This window comes from Melospiza georgiana, chromosome 3 (genome assembly GCF_028018845.1).
Source record: "Melospiza georgiana isolate bMelGeo1 chromosome 3, bMelGeo1.pri, whole genome shotgun sequence".
In the NCBI taxonomy this organism is placed as follows: Eukaryota; Metazoa; Chordata; class Aves; order Passeriformes; family Passerellidae; genus Melospiza; species Melospiza georgiana.
In genome coordinates, this window is record NC_080432.1 from 58209678 (window position 1) to 58235567 (window position 25890).

The 25890-nt window shown below is 36.8% G+C and overlaps 1 protein-coding gene across 4 annotated transcripts in view; it reads left to right on the forward strand.

Moving 5' to 3' along the window:
* RYR2 (ryanodine receptor 2) overlaps positions 1-25890 on the forward strand; it is a 379393-nt gene that overhangs the window by 118054 nt on the left and 235449 nt on the right. For 2 of the 4 annotated variants that reach the window (XM_058020341.1, XM_058020342.1), the window contains exon 4: positions 15639-15659. The exons of the other annotated variants lie outside the window; for them this stretch is intronic. In XM_058020341.1, coding sequence (XP_057876324.1) covers positions 15639-15659 — 21 coding nt within the window. The remainder of the gene's footprint in view (positions 1-15638; positions 15660-25890) is intronic. 4 annotated transcript variants of the gene reach the window in all.

Here is a 25890-nt window from a genome sequence, read left to right on the forward strand (position 1 = left end):
TATTATGCTGAGTTACACTTGGTTTGCCTGTGTTTTCTGAAATATATCCAACAGTCTCATTATATAAATAATATACTATTTTTTCCACCTTGTTATGTCTTTTATAGTACCTGATGATAATTGTAATCAATGATACCACTGAAATTTGAAGATTCTGGATTATATTTTACATGCCATACCTCATGAATACACTATATACATATGTGTGTATTTATATATGACTTATAAATACAGGTGTAGAGGACTTGCTTTCGCATCCCAGTGTGTTCTACATCGGTGTGTGGATGGGAGCCCTTGTATCCCAAACAGAGGATTGTTCTTAACTGCACCATCCCAATGGAGTGATTGAAAACTCTATTAGTAAATTGTCTTTTACAGAGATTTAATTAGTTTTTGTCAGCAGTGGTAAAACATTCTCTTCACTCTGGTCTACCAGAAGACTGGTGAGTGCCAAACCATTCCAATTCTACTGCGGTAGCATACATCCCCAGGAAAATCTCATATCATTGGAAGGGTGTAGAGTAAGAGACATCTATTTTGGTGAGAGGTTGGAAAGAGCAGTGGCTTCTGGAGCCGCTGTTTGTTGATCTGTGCTTTGTTCTCCCAACACAAGGTATATGCATGGGCGTTATTTTTTTTTTTTGTTCAGGTATATGTAGGAGTATGAGACTCCTGTAGGGTTTTTTTGTTTGTTTGTGTTTTGGTTTCTTTTTTGGGTTTTTTTTTTTTTGGGGGGGGGTTTTCCCCCAGTTTTATCAGCAAAATATTTGGAACATTCAATTCCTTTGCTAATGGCTAGGTTTCATGCTACATGAAGTGCTCGCTGGTAAAATCATCTGCACTTGGAGTGTAATGTGTTTCCTTTGGAATTGTGTTTTAACGACTCCAGCAGGACAGATAGACCAAACTCACTTATCCTCAATGGAACCCAGTGGATTTCCCTCAGCTGCTTTTGTGGCCTTTCACTTGGAGTGTCAGCTTTTTGATTGCTTATTAGAATAGCATGCAGTAGTAAAATAGGTAAGGATTTCTTTGCATGTCACCTGTAGCAAGAAGGAGAATGTTTAAGTAGTTACAATTTCTGTTTTGAATGACATGATAAACTAGGTACTAGAATACATCAGGAGAGCTTAGGACTCTCTAGAATTTATATTGAAATTATTTTAAATGTTTATTCAGAAAATCACACTGTATTTGTTTTTTTTTTTACTTCTGAAAAAACTTGAAGTATTTTTTTTGATATTTGTCTTTCTAGATTTCATTATACGGGGGAAAAATTTGCTCTCAGTTGCCTTAGTAAGCCTGAAATTTGTTTACTTTTAGGCAAAATGAAATGTAGGGTTAAATCCCTTTTTAGTTTCCTGCAAATTGGTATCAGTTGCTATGTCATCTACTGAACACTTCAGTGTGCAGTTTGCTGCATTTTCCCCAATATTTATTTGCCCAGCAGCTGTGCTATTCTAGTACTGCATGCCATGAAGATTTTCTGTGCTTGGCAGCTCTATCCTGTCCTCGTGGCTGGTAATGAAGATGTGACACTCTGTCCATGCCAATATCAACTCCTGAGGGGTGGTCTTCCAGAGAGCTGCAGGTTCAGAGCTGGAAGCAGACTTCTTTCTGTTTGATAATTTTGGGTGTTCTCCCAGCCCATCTGAAGAAGAACATTGGGTGTGGAAGGAAAAATCTGATTGTGGAATGAGTACTCAGTGGAGTACTCAGGCACTGTTGCAGTCTAACTTAGGGAGAACTGTAGCAAATTCAATTCTGCCATTGAAGCAGAATGGAAAAGTGAGGATTAAAACAAGAATTGGTACAGATTCCATGTGGTCCTAGGGAACAAACTGAAAATAGTTGGACTAAAAGTTGCTGACTGAATATAAGCAATGTAGAAGTCACTGAAACTGGCATTTCTATGTATTGAGCTGCCATGAGGACAGCTCAGAAATACTGGCAGAGAGATTAGAATGAGGAACTCAGGGTGTAGTGTGTGTCTTTTTACCTTGGATGAAAAAAGAAGGGGATTGGTTGTTTTACCTATAGGTAAAAAAGGTATTATCCCTCTGCCACCTATAAGCTATGGCTTGTTAAAATAATGTATGGCAACATACTGATGCTTTTCAGTAAAGATTCCCAGTTAGTTCCTGAAAGAGTTTGGGGTTTTTTTGTATGACATTTAAGCACGGCAAAATTGAAAGTTATCCTTTTTTTAATCAGCAGGTGGAATTGATGTACTAAAGGCTATTTATGCAAAATGATGAAAAGATAAACCCCACCAAATCCTCATATTCAGACGGCGTTCTAGAATGTTGAATAGTCTCAGTTTTGCTGCTCAGTCCTATATAAAGCTGAGATAGTCTCCTAAGCCATTAATTTTGTTAATTCTACCAGATGTCTCAGCATAGATAGTAACACACTGAGGTTTTAAACCAGGCCAGTGTAGATAAGCAGTTGGAATCAATAAGCTAAGCAGTGATTGATACTTGCATTTTTTTTTTCTGATTTTCTTTGTTTTCATACCTCAGGACTGATTTATGCATGTGTTGAGGACTGTAGCTGATGAAAGCAACACATAAAATAATGCTGGAAGTTGGGTCCTAGGCATCTCAGACCAACATCCCTGCTTTGTGTATCACATTGATTTTAGTAGATTCTTTAAATCTATTAATATGTCATATTGTGACATATCAATATTTCACAATGTTGTGAAAATATTTTATTGTGAAAATTGAATTAATATTTGTGAGGCTAGCTTTACAGTAGTGAATATCATAAAATAGATAGGATTTGATTGTTTTGTCTTCAGAAGAGTTTTTAAAATAAATATTTAGGTACAATGGTTGCACAACAAGCTGGAATGAAACAAAATAGTAAGTGACCACACTCTCATCTACGTTTTGCATGAGGAAGATTTGATGTTGAAAAGGTTATGGACATGTGAAAGGCTGCATCATAAAACAGTGACATTTTTCTGTTTGTCTTAAATTTGTTTACTTCTTTTTTAAAAGTTAGCATAATTTTTTGAAAACACAAAAACATTAGACTTTAGCTTAGTCAAAAATGTTTTGAGATATTAAATTGTTCATGGTTATATATGATTCTTGTCTGCTACAGTTCTACTACTACTGATTGTACATAGTGCAGTTTTACATTAATCTCTCAGCTGAGGCAAGGCCTGGATAAAGTGATACTCAAACATTGTATCCTCTGTTGCAATGTGCACAGCTGTAAGATGAATTATTTGTAAAGCCCAAGACCTTAAATTAAAGAAAACATAACTTTTACTTTTGTCAGTTATAGTGAGATTGGAAATAATAATTATTCAATGTTTTTAAACAGACTGCTTATACTCAATAAACACCTCATAATATATATGAAAGCTCTCCATATCTCTATTTGTCTTGTAATGGCTTCTTATAAGGGTAGCTTCATGAAATATTTGGCTAGGTTGGTTCAAAATTTAAAACAGGAAGGATCCTTTTTTCCAACTCAATGACTTATAATAACAAATTTATTACAGCGACCTGAGGAGGTCGCTGGGGTGAGAGAACAACGAGAATCTTGTTTCTTGATCAGAAGGCTGGATTTATTGATACATGATATATAATACATTGTAACTATACTAAATAGAATAAGAAGAGAAGTTGCAGAGGCTGCTAAGCTAAGCTAAGAATAGAATAGAATATAAAACAAAGTTCTGTGTCCCGGGACTCTGTCCCCAGCTTGCTCCTGTGATTGGCCCTTAATTATAAACACGTGGAACATGAACCAATCACAGGTGCATCCTATTGCATTTCACAGCAGCTGATAGCAATTCTTTACATTCTTTTTCTGGGGCCCTTGCTTCCCAGAAGATGCAGAAATCTGAAAGAAAGGATTTCTATGAAAATCTGCGACACAAATTAAAAGAATATTTTGCTGAGTGGTGAAAAATGTTATCAGTGTAGGAAATGCATAGCAGTGCTACAGAGGCTGGCAGTGTGGAAAGCGTTAATTCTCTCTTCAGTAATGTGTAGCAAGAAACTAGACTCCTATCAGCCAGCTTGGTAGGATCTCCCAGCAGCTGGAGCTGGGAGAATACACAGGGGAGTCTCCCTCTTGAAATGTGCTCATTGTGCTCAACCTCTGGGAGTTACCAATACCTTCTGTGGTAATTAAAGAAAACAACAAAGCACCCTTATCCTCAAATTCAGTCAAGATTTTGGTAAAGAGAGTTTGTTCCCAGCTCTCCTTATCCTGCAGGGTTCAGCACCTTGGGGTGCTTTTGATTCTAATGGTGCTCTATATGCATCATAGGCTCCCATATAGTTTAACTTTGGATGTGAGTGGTCTTCCCCAAAGGGGTAACACTTGAGCAACACCAACAAGGGTAGCATTAAAAGAAGAGATAAAACTGGTGTAGTGAGAATGAGCAGGACTGAACAGACTGGATTCCTGTCTTGGATAGGAAACGGGAAGGATTTGATTTTGGGGTGGATTCATCTCTGTATTGCCTCTGTGGTATGTCTGTCAGAGTTGCTGATAAACATGCACAGTTTGTTGCTGTTGTCAGTGAACTCTGTTGCTGAGCAAGTCTGGATAGGGATGTTCCGCATGAGGATTCATCTGCATGTCTGTAATTGCATCTCCTCAAGGCAATAGGAATTTTGAATCCACGGTAGCTATGTCACTGCTATCTTATGATATCTTAGTAAAAATAATAGGTTTAGTGAGAACAGGTGTTATTTCACTTCCCTGGAGCAACCATTTGTCTGTGGAGAAATTATTTATTTTGATGCCCAGCTGTTCCTTAGGGACTGTGGTAGTGTTGATTCACCAAGAAGGTTTCTAGCTTTGTAACGTTTTCTTAGAGAGTCAGCAAATGGTTTGTTTCAATGATTATAATGAGACAAGAGCCTTCCAAGCAGGTAAGTGTATGAGTATCTAAATACTACTGCAGTGTGAGAGCTACACTGTTTCAGGTTCAAAGTTAAAATACCTAGGTTTTGTTTCTCTCTTATCATAGAGAATTACCATTTTTTAATTACTTATCAGGATGGTACAAACTCTTAAATTGAGTGTGGAGGGAAGGAAAGTGAAAGAAATGAAGGGATTTAAGACCAGGCGTGTTAAGTAAACACAGAGAGGCTGGGAATGGGGTGCAGCTCTGTAGGCAGAGGTGAGGTTCTGTCCCTGGCCTCCAGGTGCCTTTTTGGTAGCTGAGTCTGGGACCTGAGCACAGCAGAGAAGCCCGAGTGAGCAGTGAACCCCTGCTCTTCAAAGGGGAACTGACTTACCTTTTTGAGTGGTGGGATCATCCACCTATAGACCATGAGTTTGCCTCAGTGTGTGTCAGGATCACTCAGCTTTTCCTAAACCTGGGTTTTAGTTTTTTAGTGTTTGAGTGGCCACTCCTGTGAGCAGAGCCTTGTTCCCTCAAGGTTCAGTCAGAACTGCAGGCTCTGGGACAGGGAAGGGAGCTGCCCCTGCCTGCAGCATCCTGTGCATCCACCCTGCCGAACTGCCTCTGGCTTCTGTGGTGGGGAGTGGGTCCCACACCAGCAGGATCCATTTTGGAGTGTTTGAAGGATCTCAGCAGCAGTTAAGGCTCCTGCTGTGTTCCTGCAGGCAATCTGGATAGACTTCTTCCTCTTCAAAATCATGCTTGATAAATATACATGTATACACACACACAGGCACACACACATGCGCATACATTTAGGTTTAAAAAGAGGGAATGTGCTCTCTATGATGCTTCCTGACCTCTTTGTATGCACCTGTCCTTCGTTTTTCCAGTGAAAATTGACACCTCTTTTTTAGAGTACATGGTAAGTGAGAAGGGGAGGTATTATCCCCACATGGTTAGGTTTTTGATCTTGATCCAGAAATATTTTTTTTACAAACATGATAGTTGCTGAGCTCTGAAGATTGTCCTCCCTTTCCTCTGCAGACTCCTCTTTCTGCTAGGCTACAGTCTTTTTAGTATTTGCTAGTTCAACAGTTGAACTAACCCTATAGTCTTTTAAATAATAGCCATTCCCTCTGTGTATAAATAGATAAGGCATTGATTTCCTTTTTTATGTGATAGGGGTGAAAGATCAAGCCTTATTTTTCTTTATAGAAATGATGTACTTCTAAGTAAACAGAGCAAATAAAAGAAACTTGACAAGAATAAAGGGTATTCAGGCTTCTGCTAGTAAACCTGTGTTCTATTTATGTTGGCTGGTGTTCATCTGCTTCAGTTTGGGGAGTCCTGTATTGTTGTATATGGTTTTTGTAGTTAATGCTTGTTTCTGCAGATACTGCTGATAGAGTGGATTGTGCTTGTAATGATGGTGGTACGTGCAGCTTCCACTCCTGAGGCAGCCTTTGATAGCTGACAGTCTGTTGACAAATATACAGAACACTCACTTTTTTTTGAAAGGTGTTTCTATTAAAAAATATTAGGATGAGTCACAAGATAACGGTATGCAAATAGCAGAAGGAAAGTGAAAAATTTGGAAATCCTGTTTTTTTTACTGGTGATTATTTAATGTAGTAAACTGACATAGTCTAGTGTATATGTAGGTCATTTGGCAAAAAACTATTTTAGTTATCTAGGCATTCATGCATTTTGCTCTTCCTGTAAAATTCCATTTCCAGGTGGTGTTTGTTTGTTAGAATATAAGTGATTTACTGGGTATAGCTTGGCTTCTTTAAAAGAACTTGTGCATTTGCCCAAATTTTAATAATGTCAGTAACTGATTAAATCCTTTGGCTGTTCCAAGAAACTTCAGGTGGGGCTTCATATTCTCTCCTCAGCCATATGTCACTATTTTCTAGGTACATTACTTAGGGATATACAAAACTTTTGTCCTAAAGAAACAGCTTCTTGGTGGGTTTGGAGATCTTTCTTGGGACATATGAGGCAGCTGGGATTTGCTTGTGCCCAGAAGACCACAGTTCTCTTTCTGTGTCCTTTCTTGCTGTTACTGCAAGCAATATGAGTGCTTCTTGCAACTCTGAGTGTTCCAGGATGCTGCAAAGTATAAGATAAAACATTTTTAGGGAACTGAGAGCTTTGGGTGGAAAAACACAGACTGGCTGAGTTTTGAGACTGCACAGTGTTTTTGTACCTCAGGTGTCTGACCCTACCCAGTTTGAATCCTTTCTCAACTTATGTATGCCATGGTATGAGTTGAGAGAGGAAATAGCACATGAAATAAGCTTTCTACTGAGATTTCTTCTTTAATTCCAGTAACTTTTCCAACTTTTCCCAGTGAAATTAGAATAGTTTTCATAGATGACTTCAAGATTTTATTGTTTGGATGTAAAAAGGGTAAAGAAAAATAATGCCTTAACACAAGTAAAACCTTAAGCAGGAGGTTAATTAAATAATCTGATTTGTGGATCTTCGTGGTTAAAATTGATCATTTCTGCTTGATATAGTTTATCAGTGAAGTACAATAATTATTTTGTTACATGCCAAAACATTTTTCTCTCATCTTTTTCTTCCTCTTTGTTTTTAAGGCTAGCATCTTACTCATGATGTCTTTTACCACAGGCCACTCTTTGAAACCTTTTGTAGATAGGATGGGATAGTGTTTAGGGGCTTTCCATGTAACTTGACATGTAAATCTCTTGAGGATTCAAAGCTGCAAATATAGCTGTTTGTTTAAATATAGTAGAGTAGGAAGCATTTTCTATATTCTTTCTTACATGCTTATTCTGCTTGCATTTAAAACAGGAAATTTTGGTTCATAACCATCTCCTTTTTATAGTCCAACTGCATTCCACAAAGAGAAATTTTCTCTCTTTTGCTCCCTAATTCTGACTGGATTTTTAATTTCCAGTAGTTTCTTTTTCTTTTGGCTTATTGGATCACTTCAAACTGAGAGCAAGACTGGACTAATCACAAAGTCAGATTTAGAGAGTCAAAATGGGATTGTGAATGTGATTATTAAAGGGAGTGATGCAAACACATAACACTCATGTCTGAGTGAAGACTTCCGTCTGTGAGGAAGTGCTTAGCTAAAGGTTTCATTTGTTCTGCACCTTGGCATAACCAAATAAATTGACTACTAGTGAGTTAATTGTCTTTCTAATATAAACCTGACACTGATTTTTGCACTGATTTTAGAGTTTTTAAAACTTTTAAAACTTTTAAAACTCTAAAACTTTTAAAAACAGGTCTCTATTATTTAGTGTCAATATAAATTTTTTCCTTTTTTTAATAAATTTATTTTAATAGCTTTTACTTCCTTTATTTATACTGTGATTTTTGGCTTTGCTACATGGTTTTCCCTATCTTGTGAGACTGATTCTTTCTATACATTGTTGTCTCGTTCCTGTTACTAACAGGAGAGCTTAAATTTGGTGCAGAGCTGATTGACTTACTGACAGAGCTGTCTGCTTACTGACAATAATATCCATATTTTCTTTCCTTCCTTAGTAACATTGCTTCTAGAATGTCTGTATTTTCTTCCAAATATCACAATCTTTGCCTTGCCCTCCCCTTCCATCTCCCTACTCTCCAATCCAATGATGTTAGAGAAGCACCGAAACGGATACAAAACTAACTCATAGACAACATGAGAAAATAGACATAAAAAAAATCTTTTATTTAAATGTCTCAGTAATATTATGGTAAAGCACTTTAATTAAGGCTAGGAGTTTTTTCAGACTTGTGTAATCATAAATCTATGTCACATTTTATTAGGAGAATAAAAACATTTGGTTGCACATGTTGTGTGTGAATTCAAAGCTGAAGTGTTTCTGTAATATGAAAAAAATTTAATTTCACAACCTCTACTCCAATAGTTGACAACTTCATTTTTCAGGAAAATGCTGTCTGCAAAATACCCATCAGTAAGGCAACATTCTAGCTAAATTGCATCATGAGCTTATTAACTCCCATCTAATCATCCAGTCATGGCTGATTAATCACTCCTCCTGGTGCCTTGTTTTAATAAAATCTGTTTTCTGTGCCACTGGCCAGCAAACTGTTCTCTAATTTCATGTGTAGCATAGTCTTTGCCGTGGATTAAAGTGAAGCCCTTATCCTCTGATCTGAAGGGCTGTGTGAAGGAATCATCACATGCAAGTGTCTTGCATGTATAGTTATCCTTCTGTGTTTAAGGGATGAGGAAAATGCGTGTGTCCTCACAGAGCTGAAAAGCATTCCTGTGCTTCTAAGAGAGAATGCAGCCATTTTGGGATAGGAATGCAACTGTAGCTGGTGGATTTTTGAATATTCAAATCACCTATCTCCAACTGTGGAACTCTGAATTCATTAATTACTTTGTATTAGTAAGCAGCAAGATAACACGGAGAGCTGGCAGCTTTATCATTTTCTCAGCATGGGAGGAGGGCAAAAGTAATTTCATCTCTCATGCCAGTGGAAAGAGGTAACACCTCCCATTTCTTTTAATAAGTGTTCTGTATGTTAATGAATAAGCCAAGTTACCAAGGTACTTCCTTAAAAAGAAGTATGAAGATTGGCAGTTAAATGCACTCTTGAAAATTTAAGCTCTCTGATTCACACTACAGTAGCCTAGTTAATAACCTATTTGAAAGCTAACAGCAGCTGTGAATATGACAGGCTGAAAATGTTTTCAGGTTTGCCAGAAGAACCCCCACATGTAGAAAGGAAGAATCAGAAATGAACCACAGGTTTCTTGAAATAACAAACCAGAGCTGTTTTAGTTTCCTATTACTTACCTGAAAGTTTTCTTAATCAACCTTTTGGGCAAAAGGGCCAAGTTATATTTTTTAATTTCTATACTTTGAGTTGTTTTCATTAGTCTAAGGGTGGGCTACAGGTACCAGTCATCACTCACTTCAAATAACAAAATTCGGTAATTTTCTTAATAAATTATTTGAATAAGTCTTTATCAGATGGTGGTGTGTCATACAGAGGGATAGAGTTGCTATGTCCAACAACTTTAGCTTGTCCTTACTGCAAGGTTGGCCATCCCAGACTTTTGAGTTTACATGAACCAAGTGCTTCTTACTGCAAGGAAATAAAGTGACAGAAGGAAGAGGAAGGAGAGGAAGAGGATCTTAGTGTTTAATGCTGTGTGGGTTTTTGTATCATGTAGATGGACATACATAATTGATACCAGTGGAAACTTTATGAAAAGATGAGCTAGAGTCTTCTCTACTTAAAATACTGACTACACATTTTAGTGATGCCATACTGCAAATAGGAACTGGAAGTAAAACAGTGGGGAAAAAAAGCATGGAGATTTTAAAGAGAAACACGTACTGTCATTTCCTCCTCAATGCACCTTATTTAGCATCAGAAGTGATTGTTAGCAGGCCATTTCAAATAAGGCACAAAAAGAATATGGCTTGGCTTTCATCAACTGCACTTTGATCAACTGCAAGTACTGGAAGAGATCAAGAATGGCAGGCGCAGTGTTTTTGCACTCTGATTATCCTCAGGGTCAAGCAAGGACAGGAATAAAATCAGTATCTATTTCAAATCACAGAGTTGTGACACGCAAATACTTCTGGCCTGGCACATGGCCCTTCTTTATGTGTGTACCATGTTTGGGATGAGGATGCGTGGCATGAAATAAAACATTTTTATTATCCTAGACAAGTTTCCTATTTTGGAGGTAAGTAGCAGCAAGCCTTTTTCTGGCCTTACCATGACCCTTGGAGTGCTAATGTCTCAAAGTTTTTTTCCTAGGGTGATGATCAATAGAAAATGATGTTGGGGGGAGACAAGTTACTTTGTTTCTACCCAGTAACATTTTCTGATCTAAGTTACATGCAGAGAAGGAGTTAAAGCAAATAGACATGAAAGCACAGCTCTTGAAGTGTCTTGATGACAAAGGCCTACACTGGAAGACAACCTTGGGCTGGAACAGAAGGCATATCATTAATTAGCTTGTTAGATATTAAATCCAGGAAGTCAAGGTGTCGATGAAGCTAATCAAGTGTTGTAATAGAAGTAAAGAATACAATTCAATTTGGAATGTAGTTCAATTCTACTTATTCTCACCTTGCTTATCTTTATTAAAGTTTTAGACAAAGATTTTGCTATATGTTCTCAGTTTCCACAAGAGAAAAATGAAAAAAAAAGCAACTTTTAAAATAAGAGTTTGGTTAAGATAAATGAGTTTAAGTGCAAGGGAAAGTATAACATCTACTAGTGAATGGTATACATTTCTTCATTGAGATTTCAGTCACAATCCCATGTGTGGATCATGGCAATATATTATAATTATCATGGCAGTCCTCATAAATTGTTGCAGAGAGTGTGATTATCAAGAGTCAGCTGAGATTCTCCTATACACTGTGAAATAAAATTCCTTAGTATTTTTGTGTGCTGCTCAAGGAGATGAAAGAAAACACAATACAGAAGCCAGAATTAGGAATGGGAGGTTGTTTTCATAGCTTAAAGTAGCTTACTTTGTAGCTTGTGCACTCGTAATTAATGCCTCTGTATTAGTGGAAATTCAGCACATGTTCTGTGATCCTGCTTTCTGTCAAATTTAAAAAATGAAAAAAACCTCCTTATAATGCCAGCAAGATCCCTCTTTATTTCTCTGCAGTTAGTTCCTGGCTCCTTGTGATAAAGAGAAAGTAGGGGTAGCAGAATAACATTTCTGCTCTTTTAACTGGCTTTTATGTCTGGTTAGTGTAGTTCTGGGTATATGCAGTGCTTGGGAAAAAAGATAAAAAAAACAGCTTTCTGGTTTGGATTAAATGCATTTAAAATGAAAGCTTGACTGGAAAGATTGGAGCTCTGATGTGCCCCAGAAGAGGAGTCAGCAAGTGCAGATCAATCTGAGATTTCTGGACTAGCATAGCAGTAAATTATTAGCCAAATAATTGACTGTATGTTCTTCTTACTAGAGAAACCTGAAATTTTAAGGGAAGTACTAAGACTTAATACTTCCCTTAAATACTTAATAAGTAATATAGTGCTCTCTTCTAGTTCAAGGAGGGAGATTATTTCATCATTCTAAATGCCATCTTTGATCTTTTGCTTGATTCTTAGAACAAAACTTGTAATCCTTGGGTTTATTTTTATAGCACTACTTGTATATTTTAGATGCCCAGATATATGGGTGCTGTACCATTTTATTATCCACTGCTCTCCAGTTTCAAGTGTCATAATTTTTACTCATTAACTTAGGTTGATGGCTACTTGCTAGCAGTAATTCTTTTGAGCTCAAATTAGTAGCTTTCTGTAAAATGATTATTGTAGTATAAGTAGCTCACAGTCACTAAATAAATTCCAGACATGATATATCCTGATATATCCTTCAGTCTTTTCCCTGCTCTCATGTTCTCATGGCAAGATGATAATTCCTGTACACAGAATTGTCACATAGAAATGTACTCACTAAATTATGATATCCAGTGTTAGATAGTGTCATGTTCTTTTTTCTTTTCCTTAGAAAATCTTTGAGTACCAGGTGCATAAGGAAAAAAAATTTCTAAATATCACACTGCCTTTGACGTGTATATATTTTAATATGGATCTTGCATCCTCTGCTGGAGGAAGTGTTGTAAATCCAGATCCTCTTTCTTTGGGTAAAGAAAAAGAGAAAAAAATCAGTATATACATACCTAAACATTTTATTTTTCCAAAAAAATATGACTTAATGGTCAGGAAAGAAAATGAGTTGGATGAAAAAAAGTTACTGATTTCCAGGGATCTGGGGTTTTTTTTCTGACTAGGCAAAAATTCCTGTGCTTTATGAAATAAATGATTGTACTTTTCTTTTGGACTGTGTCTAATGCAATGTATGATTGAAATGAAGCTGTTACTGTGAGAGGTAACTCCAGAAGTGACTGCCAGTCCCTTTGTACTATGTCCCCAGCCTATCCTGAATTTTAAACCTTCCTAGACTAGTTGAAAGATCTACACTTCCTAACAGGTGAACAAGTCAGCAAAACCTGAATTATTTATGTAGAACAGGTAATTTCAAGTCCAAGAAAATTAAGCACTCCAAAAAAGAGAGGTAATAAAATGTGGTCTGGTAAAAGAGAATGTTAGAATTTGTTTGCTTGTTTGTTCACTCTCTGGTGTGTATGTGAATTTGCTGTTTGTTTTGTTTTGTATGTTGGTTTTTTTTTTTTTCAGTTCTCCCCTTGGATTAATGACCAATGCATATATAGCCATAGAAGGTTTGATTCTTAGTGTTTCCTGAATTTGGATGGGTGCTGGGAAATCCATGGGAAAAGGGTTCCTGTGGCTTCTAGTCTTGAAGACAGAGGAAAGATGGAGGTGTCAGTGTGAAACAGAATCTGTATTTAGATGTGCTGTGAAGCATTTGCTTGCTTGTTTTCTGAATCATAGCTTAGATCTTGGATACATGTGCTAGACTGAGGTATCAGCCATTTCATTTCTGTTTATGTGAGCTTTGCATTTATTTTGTCTACATTAGGGCAATTGCTCTTGGATATGAGTAATCTTATTTATCTTTACCTTTACCTAATCCATGTTCCTAGAAATTTCCAGATGAGTAAATATTATATTCTAGCATGCCTTTTTCCTCCTCCCAGGGGAATACTAAATAGCAAGGTCTCAAGTCTTCCACAATAGGTTCCAAAAGCAGACAAAATTTTATTTCTATAAGTTACACAAAAAAGTCTTAGAATTTGTGACAAAGTGGTCTGTAAGAAGGAAATGTCTTTTTGTGACTTGAGTCACTCAAAGGACTCTCCCACAGATGAAACAGGAGCACAGCAAGACCTGGGAGGGCTCTGACAAAGCTCACAGCAGAAGGCCTATAAAATACAGCTGTAATTACATATGGAGGATCTTGTTGTGCTGTTCACTGTACCACACTCTCAATATCAGATCTCTGGATAAATTCATAGCCATTCCCATGTGGGTGCCAAACTGTACGGTTTGACAAGTGTACATGCATGATTCAAGTGGCTGTCCTGAGATACATTCTAGTTAAACATGAATGTACCAATGCAGAATTAGTGTGTGCAGTGTGTAAATACTTTGAAAATATTGCACATGACTCATGAAGCTATCTGGTGTCCATAAGAATAAAGTAAGTGGACAGTTCAGCAATTATAAGGCAATTAATTGTAAAACTGATAATGGCTGTTGAGCTTTGAGTGGGTTCTCTGATAAGAGTTGAGGCTGCCTTGTTCACTTACACTTTGGGACATCAATTTCTTCTCAAAGCAGGGCAATAAAGAATGCATCACCTCTTTCTAGCATTGTCACACAGGCAAATTGCTTGCAGTGCTGTTTTCAGAGCATATAAAATTTTAGCAAAACAAAGGATGTATCAAAGGCAGGGTAAGAAAAGAAATACTTGTACATAAATCTAACTTGGCTATTCTTTACTCCTTTTTTTTAAGACAGTGTAGTTGCTTTTAAGAAAGTGTAGTTGCATTTAGATTTAAATCATTGCTTACTTTTATAACTTGCTGACATCTTATCAAATAATTTCTTACCTTGTATCTGTTTTAAAATATTTAACTGTTTTTGAGGAGACATTTCTGCAGCTGTGTTTGATAACAAAAGTCACAGTAAAGATTGCTAAGAAAATAAATAGGGGCAAATCAGAATTTTGTGTAGCACTGAACAAAAAACATAAAGCTGCTCTTTAATTGAAATGTATATTAAACGTGAGAAAGTTCACTTTCAATTGAGCTATTTTAACAGATGAGAACTAAATACATTGCCTTTTATTACAGTAATTTTACAAGCAAGTTGACATCCAGATATTACTGGTTTTGAAAATTGCTTCTGCTTTTCTCTAAGCTATCTTAAATTATTTAACTTTTATGTGGCATCTGCTAACAAAAGGTCAATATGTGAATACTGTAACACCACTGAAAGCATGATATCCTGCAGCATTTTCTGTGCCAAGTCCAGAGAGCAATCTGCTACAGGTATACTGCTCTTGGTGCCAACAAAGTATTTAATAGGTAGTGGCATACTAACTGTTCTAGTAGCTGAATTGTGTTCTAGTAGATATTATCAATCCTATCTGAGACTCTAAGATAGTCCAAAGACTTTTTAGAGAGAGTAATTTAAAATTTGTTTCCTTAATGAGTCCTGAAACAGTTTTGGTAATGTAAAACCTTAAGCTTTTGGAGTTATTCTCACTTTCCCTGTAGAAGAAATGGATGACATTTTTATGTGCTGTTCTCTGTTCTTATGCAAGATATTCTCATATGCTGCAGGTTGTAGGGTCAGGATTTTACAGGTACCCCTAATTTTAACTTATAATATTATGACATTCTTTAAAATGACAAACCATGAATAGCAGCAATGAAACCTTTCCAAGTGAATGATGTTCACTAATGGCAGAGCTTTACTCAAGAGGAAATGGAGAGACGATTTGTAGGATACTGTATTCTGCATTTTTGTCTGGTTGGTACTGAATACAGTGTGGAAATAACTGAGCATCAGTCTTCCTTTGCTGCCTGTTATCTGATTTTAGAGGGACATTTTTGACTTTTAGAATTTGAAGGGCTTTCCACAAAATAAAGACAGAAAGTGAGGTATTGGCATTTTAAAGAGAAGATGCCAGGAGAATATCTTCATTACTAGGAGCTATAGAATAGAACACATTTTCTTTCATACTAGATACATTTCTGAAAATATGAAATGTTAACTTCAAAATAGACTTTGATATGCTGTATTTAAGGAAAGAGATTTACTGATTTCTTGCTTTTTCTTTCTACAGCTAGTTGATGTGGAAAAATGGGTATGTGATTCTGTCTTTTATTCACTTGATCCCAAATGTTCCATGTTGCCACTGAGTCTAACCTGTCTGCTTTGATACCCTGTGTGTTCATGACCCTTCAACTTGCACGGCTCAAAAAAACCAAAAAAAGAGGCGAATGCATGGTCCTGTAAAATCTGGTCACTCCTGAATTGTCCTACCAAATTTCATGCTACCTTTGTGACTTTTATCTCTTTAAATTTGATCACAGAGTCATGTAATAGAAATGTATGATTACTGACTTTCAGTTTTGAGCCCTGCTGTCCAATGTTTTAACTCCATTCTGTAACCCACCCTGTCTTTTCCAGTATAGACACTGTAATCTTAAACTGCATGACAGTAAGATAGTTAATACTGATAAATAATGTGTGATGCTATGTGTAGCTGCAAATATACAAAATATATTTAGTGATGCAGAACAGCCACTACAGAATAAAAACAATATTTCCTAGATCTTAGCAAATAAAGCACAAGTCTCTGCTTAATGTGTTGTTAAGGCCTTTCCTAATGTGTCTGTGTAAACCATACATATTTGTTTGGGCATCTGATGTAACTCCCCACTGTGGGACATGTTTATGTGTGTTTTTCTTCAATGTAATCTCTAACCACCAGTGTTATGTAAGAGTTAGTGGTCGTAAAATGTATGTAGAATTGTTTGTTCACCTTGTAAATATTTGAGGCCTCTCTGAAAGCTTGGACTATAATAGGTCTCCTTGGTTTCATATTACTTAGTTTGGGCTACACATGACCGGAGACACCCTCGGGTGTCCTCTGAAATATGACCAATAACATAACTGTAGCACTGGTCTCGTTTTATTTCAGCCAGAAATTACAGAATTTTAATCTGTGATAATTACATCTTTGTAGTAAATAGTTACTCGTTAGAGCTTGCCTGAGACTCCTGTAGGTAAGTACATTGTTTAAATAGTGGTTTAGGCTTTTCAAAACCATTTCTACCATACTCAAAAATATCTGTGACATGTCACATACATAGTATGTTTGTAATATTTATTAAACAATAACTGCAGTTAAGTATTAATTTTTGCTAATTGTATCAGTATGACAGCATTATCCATATTCTGTGGGTCTAGTATTTATGACAACCATCAATTGCTATACAATTGATTTTAAGTGTTTTTAAGACATACTGATGGTCAGGTTATCTTTTTATTTTGTCCAATTTATGACTGAGAAAGCTTGGTTATACATTTTTAGATTCTGTTATTTTATTCCTATGAAGAATTTTGCTATAAAGAGAAAAAACAGCAATAAAAAGCACACTCAGTAATATACAGGCACCTCTGCTCATACTCCACAACACATTAAATATTATTGCCAGAAGTTTATTGGTGACACTGACATGGCTTATTTTTGACTGAAGCATTCATAATCTGTTAATGGAAAATGTAGTATTACTTGCATAAATAGAAATCAGATCTGCTGTTTTAGTGGTTTGTTTTTGGTTTTTTTTTGGCTGCTTGCTTTTAAATTCAGAACTTAGTAACATCAAAATCTTGCTTCAGAAAGACTGCTTCGTCAAAATGTGTTCTCAAACCATTTTTAAAAGAACTGGTTCCCATGAGAGCAAAGCTAAATGTGTCATTCCAAGTTAAATTGGGTAAAGACTTTTCCTAATAGACTGATTCTATAATCCAGACAACCTCTCTGGTGGGGGTGGAGTGCATACTGGCTTTACTGTCATACATAAAATTATTCTCTCAGATGAACCTCCAGTCTGGCCTGTAAAGCAGCTTTTAACTCCTTCTGTAACTCCAGAGTGTTACCAGAGGTCTTATGGTGGCCTGGAGGTGCAGTGAATTGATGCAGTAGAAAGCTGGCTGCTGTAAAGCTGCATGCTCACAGGGGCAGGCACCTCACTCTAACACATGTATTTCTTGATAAGCCATTCCCAGCACAGAGCACACAAGGTTAATGCAAGTGTGTTAGTTATATCTATCTGTGGGAACCTTAAAGCCCAAGCCCAGAGAGAGGCTTCATGTCAAATTAATGAGCAAATTAGTAGCTGAACTTGCTGTAAGCAGTTTCATGCTGTTCAAAGGATAAGCTAAAGTCATTCACTTCTGAGATGTTCTAGCCTATGAAGTGTGCTAACAAAAGTTTTAGAAGAAATTACTCCAGTTCCTGTGTACTTCTGTCAAATGGCTATAATATTTCTTCTGATTTTGTTCCAAAATCATTATTCTGCTGAAGTGATGTGCTCTCAGTTGAAGCTGGGTACAAATTAAATGGCTTTGAGATCCTTGTTGAACTCTTGTCTTTATCCTTTTGTCTCTGAGCAGGTATCAGTGAAGACTTGTAGATCTGCTTCAGTGCAGAATCAAATAGATTAAAGAATCTTGCCCAATGTAAAACCTAGTGGAAGTAAGGCATCCTTGTTCCCATTTCATATCTGAAAAAGGCTTTTCAGTTTTTTATAAAAATACCAAGGTGGGGAACCCCCAGTACTTGATCAAAGGGATTTATTAAATTTGAACCAAAATTTAGAAGACCCTGAATATATTTTCTTTACAGAGAAAATGACAGTAATGCAGTAAGATGAAACTGAATAACACCTAGTGAAAGGAGTTCCTTTAATCTCCCTGACATTTTCTCTCTTTTAATGTATTTATGAAATAAGGGAAATAATTTTAAAGTGTCTTTTTCTGTGAATTAGCAATGTGCTTGCAAATTTGTGATCTCAAGGGAGGTGTTGTATACTTGCATACAACAGGACTAATGCACTCATAAAAGCACCTGTGTTTCTGCCTTGGCTTTCAGGATAACTGCTTAGCTCTACAACAGGTATCAGTGTAAGGATAAGAAATTTCCTTGGATATCTCTGGTGATGTAATAATTTGGCCTTTTTACACATTTAACTATACCGAGTCGGCAAATTATTTTGCAAATTTGGCATTAAGAGCCGTCCGGAATTATTGTTTTCAGGAGGGATTACTCTGAAGAGCTTTTTACCTGAAAGGAAATGCAGTCTGTTGTTTCTTAAATTCAAAGTGCAAGGTACAAGAATTCTCACGTTTATCCTGGCTGATGGCAAAGCTATGCTAGTTACAACATTGTACTATTGTCTTCAGTTTTTGAGACAGAGAAACATCGTCTGCTGAGGGTAATGATAAATTTTTTTCTCTTCTCCTCAAGTAGTAAGTATGTTAGCTCAGCTTTATGCCACTAGTGAAGCTGATTTTCAATTTCTTTGGAGAAAAGAAACTTGCAGAGTAAGAACACCCACTTTAGACACTTTTCAAAAGAATTGTTTTCATTACAGAGACTTCTAAGCTGCGAAGTAGTGAATAAATTCTCACTTTGATAGTGTGGACTGGATAAATATAACAAATGAAATTTGACTAGTGGAAACAACCTAGGGTTCTTGTGGAGGCTGGAGTGAGCCACAAAACAAGGCTTCATCAAGGGGAATTATTCAAGTAATGCATCTTCAGTTCTATTAAAGTAGTTGAGTGCACATCAGTACTTTATAATCAGTATGATTTTCAAGCATTAAGTGAATTATATAAGAACAATTTTTTTCTTATAATTTCTTGATCACACTTTGTTAATTTGCTGAAATACATATTGATTTTTCATATTGCTGTGGGAAAATACGTTATTTGTGCACAAATATTTAATCCTCAAATATAAAGAATTTGCATTCAAATTTTAGATATAACATAGACTGCAGAGGTGGCTCAGTGTAGGGAGTAATATGAGCACTATTAACTCAGTTTCATATACTCAGAACTCAGTTCTAATACATGTCTTGAAGGAAAATGTGAGATAATACTGTATGATGTTGAAGTGAACAGGTATATCAAAATGGAATGACTATGGAAATGCTGCTTAAAATGTCACACCTACAGTGATAGTTTCAACCACATCTGTAATTCCATCCTTAGAGTATTGTATATTTTAGCAGATGCTAATTTCAGCCCAAGTCTAATTCACATCAGCAAAATAAACTGATACAAACATTTTCTAATGTACACTATTTAATTTCAAAAGAAAGCTATGTGTATATGCATTTAAACCTATCTCAATCAAATAGTGACATTTCCAAATGCATGCTAAGGTTTCTTTGGTGTTTCTCCTTCAGTCCAGATTACAGAGCTGAGAATTTCAAGCTGTGTTCTATGTAGCAATAGTAATTTCTGTGAATTACAGCAAAATATCTCAGTTTGTTTTCAGTATTTGTTGGGTAGGTTAGTGTAAAGATCTAATATTTTTACAGAGCGAATGGAATGCTATAAGAATTCCACAAAAGATATAGTCAGGAGATGATCTCTAAATTAAAGGATTTTTGGCAACTTTTCTATTAAAAAATTCCAAATAAAATAGAAATAATATTTTTTCTCTTTGCATCTAGCCGGAAAGCACAAGAAGTAAGGTGAAATTATGATAAATTAGGATAGTAAGTGATAAACTACCTGAAAGCTGTCCAAGGAGCCAAGGAATATAATGGCCTCAAATAGCTGTAAATATTTGTATTAAAAACACATCCTAAATGTACTCAGATAAACCTTCAGTAGGTTTTAAATGTCAATTATCTGCTTTATTTTGAGAAGGAGGAGGTAATTAGGAGGATGAATAGAATGATGAGTGTTATGTTCCTCAAATATAATGATCTGAAATTCTGTAAAGGCTTTTCTATTGCTTTTACTTTTTCAAGTCCTGGTCCAAGCCAGTAAGGTATTCCAGCTGCTGAGTGCTCAGTGCATTTTCTTCATGAGGATATTTGTTTGATGCTAAGCACTCACATTTGTCCCTTAAAGGTCAGATAGCATATGCAACTGAAGACTTAATCAGAGGAATATGATTATCCTCTTGTTGGTTACATTCAATTACCAGTCCTACCTCTCAGGACAACTTCTGAAAAAATTGAACACTGAAGAAATGCATTGAAAATTAGAGGACACTGATTTCTTTAACAAGAGAAGGAGAAAGTGATAATTTCAATGCATCTAGTCATCAAATTTGCATGGGTCTCACTTGTACAGGATTTACTGTACTCACTGCTTACTCACTCCCTTCACCCAGTCACAGTGGAATGCTCTTGCCACTCATTTCTAGTCAGGCTCTCTTTGACCTCCAATACAGTCAGTTGTTGGGACCTCCTTGTCACTCCAGAAATACAAATGGGAATTGAAGGTATTAAAACTGGCATATACTAGTGGATACTAGAGTATTTTATCACTGTGGGTCTGATGAGACAAACCATTGGATCACAGTTCCAGTACACAGTTCCAGTAAAATCCAGAAAAGTCCAGTTGTCCTTTTCATCCATCTTTCTCTGGGCAAGGTTCTTGTATTCCTAGCACTAGTTTTGACTACTCACTTCTTGTAAATATGAATGAGAAGTCCCTTCAATTAAGAGTAAGATCAGCCCTTCTGCTCTCAGGAATTTCCCACAGGAAACTGGACCAGCAATTTTCCTGGAAGAACCCCATTTGTGATTGTTTTTCCTTGCAACTCACATATTTGTGCCTCTAGGACTGAGGCAGATTTTCCTCCTTAGCTCTCCTCTTTGTGGTCACTCAGGTCAAACTACAGGGTGGTGTGTACTCATGGTGTCCTCTCTTTTCCTGAGCAGAGGAAAGCTTACTCCTAATAGTTGAGTTACTGGTCCATACAGGTGGGGATTGGATCTCTGTGCTGCTGGACCAGTTTTTCCACAGCTGACATGATAAAGGAAAAAAGATTTTCTTCATTTTACTGGAGTTGGCCAACCAATTCATCCACCTCCAGCATGGCTAATTTCCTCAGGTACTGGATACCTTTCTCAGTGGTGGTCCATTTGCCTAGGTGACATATAATATCTTTCTTGAAGGGATACCTTTCTTTCACATCTTACAGAAGTTGCCTTCAGAACCTAAGGACTTGTACCCATTTTCCAACCACTTTGTTTATCAAAGAAAGGAATCCCAGCTGTTTTGCTTCCTGACCCTCTAATTCTGGGCTGCTGCTCCCCTTTTCCCAACATAGGAGCAGGAAGGTGACAATGGGCTTACCTAGGCACTAGACAGCAGCTGAAGTCTTTTCACACATCTCACAGCTCATTCAGGGAAAGAGATCAGTGGTCTGCACCTCATTTGTGAGTTTTTGCTCTTTATTCTCCCTTATCAGTGTCTGCCTCTCTCCCTCCTCCTGTTCTTGTGGTGGCCCTGCTTTGGGATAGTCTGCCTTGTTAATTTTTTCCTCCTGCTCCCTCTTAGTAAGGGATGAAAGAGCATCTTCTAAATGAGCTCACTTTTGCTTCCAATATTTCTTTTTGTGTACTGAGAAGACTGACACTGGCATGTGTTGGTTCTTTGGTTCAGCTGCAGTGCCAGGGCTGTGGTAGCTGCAGAGTCTGTCCTTTTGCCATCAGATCCAGAGACCTTCTCTGCCCCTTGAGGGTACTGAATAATGTTGAACAGGGCTCAGTAGGCCTGAGTCAGGCTAAAGTATGCAATTTGTGTCTTTCTGGAATTGCCAGGATGACAGAATACCTTTTCCAAATATTTTACTAGTTTCTCAGTATACTGCACTTGTTCAGAGATGTAATTGCAAAATGTTGGAGGTGACCATTGTCCTAGGCACTTGTGTATTCTATCCCACACACCCTGCCACTCCTCACTATCCAGCCTCAGCGCAGATCTCTGGGTGCTATTCTTAAATAGTTGTTTAACCTTAAACAAGACCTGAAACACATTCAGGAGCTCTAGCAATAGGAACATGCTAGAGCTAGGTTCAGACATCCTGAGAATATTCAAAATTCTTAAGCACTGTTGTAATTAGCCTGGAGAAGGGGAAGATGGAAGAAGGTATTTCCTCTATAGATTGGCTCTCCTTGAAGTAAAGATAAAAGATGTAATTATGAATAATTTCTAATAGATGGTTCCTGGAATACAGAGGTGGTGGCAATGCTGTGTACAAACCCCAGGTTAGTCTCACGACCCTCAATTTAACCTAGTGCAGTGTTACGAAATACAACAAAATAATGGCATTAATCCAGCCCCCAGAGCTGATAAACAGCATGGCAGGGAACATATACCACAAGTAAGATATGTTACATAATTCAACTTTGAGAACATGTACAGCAGCTGTAAGAAAGATGGCCTTTTTATCAAGGCTGGTTTTAATAGGATGGGTGTGATAGTTTTAATCTGGAAAAGGGTCATTCTATATTATATATAAAGAAGTTTTTTATGATGAGAGTGGTGAGACACTGGAACAGGTTGCCCAAAGAGGTGGTGGATGCCCCATCCCTGGAAACATTCAAGGTGAGATTGGATGAAGCTCTGAGCAACCTGTTCTAGTTGAAGATGTTCCTGCTCATTGTGGGAGTTTGGACTAGATGATCTTTTAAGGTGCTCTACAACCATAAACATTCTATGATTCTACATTTCCATGGACTCTGAGAGCAAATAAGTCAACATTGTGACCAGAGACTAATAAACTAATAAAATGAATGCTTATAAATAATTTTTATAGCATTCTCTGGTCAGATCTATTGTTATCTCAACCCTTTGTGCCCCATTTTGGGCTCCAGAAAGACTGATGGGTTTAAATCTGCAGACAGTTAAACACCATACTGCTAGCTCACTGCCTCCCCAGCCACAAATAGGATGAGGGCAAGAACGGAGAGAAAAAAGCGCAAAGTTTGTGGGTTGAGATAAGGACAGCTTAATAGGACAGAAAACAAAATAATAATAATCTTAATGAAAAAAGAATTAGACTATTCAAAGCAAGTGATGCACAATGCAATTGCTCAGCACTCACCAACTGATGCCCAGCCAGTTCCTGAGCAGTGGCCCCAGGCCAACTTTCTCCCCATTTTGTATATAAAGCATGACTCTATATGGTGTGGAATATCCCTTTGGCCGGTTTGGGTTGGCTGTTCTGGCCACGTCTTCTCCCAGCTTCTTGTGCTCTCCTGCTCCCTGGCAGGGTGATAAAAGAACCTGAAAAGTCCTTGACTTATTATAAACACTGCTTAGAAATAGCTAGAATATGCGTGTTACTGACACTGTTCTCATCTTAAATTCAAAACACAGCACTGTGCCAGCCACTAGGAAGAAAATTTACACAGTCCCCGATAAAACCAGGACAGGAAGTTAGGATGACTTTGGAAGTTTGTAATTATATGTGTGTTCTATCTGTTTAATTTTCATATATGCATTCTGGATTGCTAATGTTAGGCCAGAAACTTATGTGCACAATTGTCCTGAGACACAGAGAACAAGTGTTATGGAGCAGGAAGTTCTGCCCTCTGCAGAGAATGAGTTGAAAACATTTCTTGTGTAACAGCTTGTTGCATACATAAAGTACATAATTTCTGCTGTTTTTTTTTTTTTTTTTCTTTCTCTCCTTTTTTTTTTCTTCCCAAGCTGAGAGGTCATGTTTTTCATAGTAAGCATTCTCATTTAGCTAGGAAGTGATTTGGTCTAAAAACCTTGGAGAATGTTCTTGCAGAACAGTATGATGGGAGCATGACAGGAGTGTCCAGAACTCTGTGCTGGCCATTTGTTTGCAGCTGTGGCCCTCACAGATCATGATATGCAACTTCTCGGGCTTGGCCTAAACTTTCACAGGGCATTTGCTTTGCTTTTTTGGGCATTACTTATGTTTAAGTATTTGTGATAACATTTCAGAGTATGGTGTTTTTTTAAAGCAATAGATAGACAGACAGACAGATAGATAGATATGTGTTCAAACTCCCCTCACCCACTGTTGTCTTTCAATTGTTTCTTGAGGGGCTTATTCATAGCACATTCTAGTTCTAAGAATCATCTGTAAGTTATCTTAAAAATTATTAAGGAACCAAAGTAGCTCTAAAGCACATGATATGACTGACCCAAATAGATGACAATTGCTTCTCTTGCATTTCCTATAGTTGATTTAATACATCAGCTGAAGAGAATGAATTGTTATATCTGGTCCTTCAAAAAATTCAGTGCAAGAATTGTCCTGTATCATTTTCGTAATCAATATAAGATACAAATTATTCACTTTAATTTGAAGGTAGTTAAAAGATTACAATCAAGCATTTAAATAAATTATCAAAAAGAGAACCAGAAGATTTTACAGGACTGTTGTTTATTGTACTTGTAATATGAGAAAAAAAATGGGGTCATGTAATTCACAGAATAAAATTTTATATATGAATGGTAGCTGGAAGAAACTGAGGTCTTTTGATAGATCTAATGTCCTTGATAAACTGACAGCATGTTGGCAAGTGAAAGTCTCTATTGACAAATACAGACATTCATAAATAGGAAAGGATTAATTTGAATTAATCATCCACATAAATTGTTTATGTAGTAATGAATTTACACACTTCCCACTGTAGTAAGCTCAGCAAAGATTCCTGGTTAGTTTCTGGAACCACCCAGTAAAAGCAGCAAAATTTCTGTGACAACTACAAAGCTATACTGATAACAACCAAATAGCCCTAGAAGAAGAGAAGGAGAGAAGTCTTTGAACATTTTAAGATTATTAGATTATAGGATTTTTTTTTCTTTTAGCTAGAACATCTTGTACATCTTTGAGAACAGATACTTCTCTTTAAAAAAGCACATACGAAATGAAAGCAGCCAGCCTTGCTTGGAAGCTCTCCAGCTGGAATATCTTTTCTTTTGGGATAGAGACAAACTTCAGTCCTCAGTTTCAACCTTTGTGATATCAGAACATGAACTGATGAGGTCAAAAGGGGAAAGGTGGCCATAAGTCTCTGACAAAGAAAATAAAATCACTGCATGTAACACATCAGTCTCCTTTTATTCTTAAGCAACCTTCATGAAAATTTACCTAAACATTTCCATAATCTTCTAGCATCAGCCATGTGGCACTTAATTTTTTTAAACTGGTGCATGAAGTCTTACTAATGTTTAAATTTTCTTAATTTATTTTGCATTTGCTTACAATATGTTACTACAATAATGATGTTTCTCTTCAGCAGTGCACTTTGAGTGCAGGATTTAACAGCTCACATTGTACTTTTTAGAAACTCATCAGAACAAGTTGTTTAAGATGATCAGGCATGGCTCCTGTTTTGCTTGTACTGTGTTTCATCTTTAAGCAATAGGAGTCTCATGTGCTATATTATTTCAAGTTAAGAAAAATCTGAGAAAACTATTGCAACAACAAAAAAAGGATAGTCTTGTTCAGAGTAGCTGTTTTGCTTTCTAGCATGAGCTATAATTATGTTAATTGCAATGATAAATGT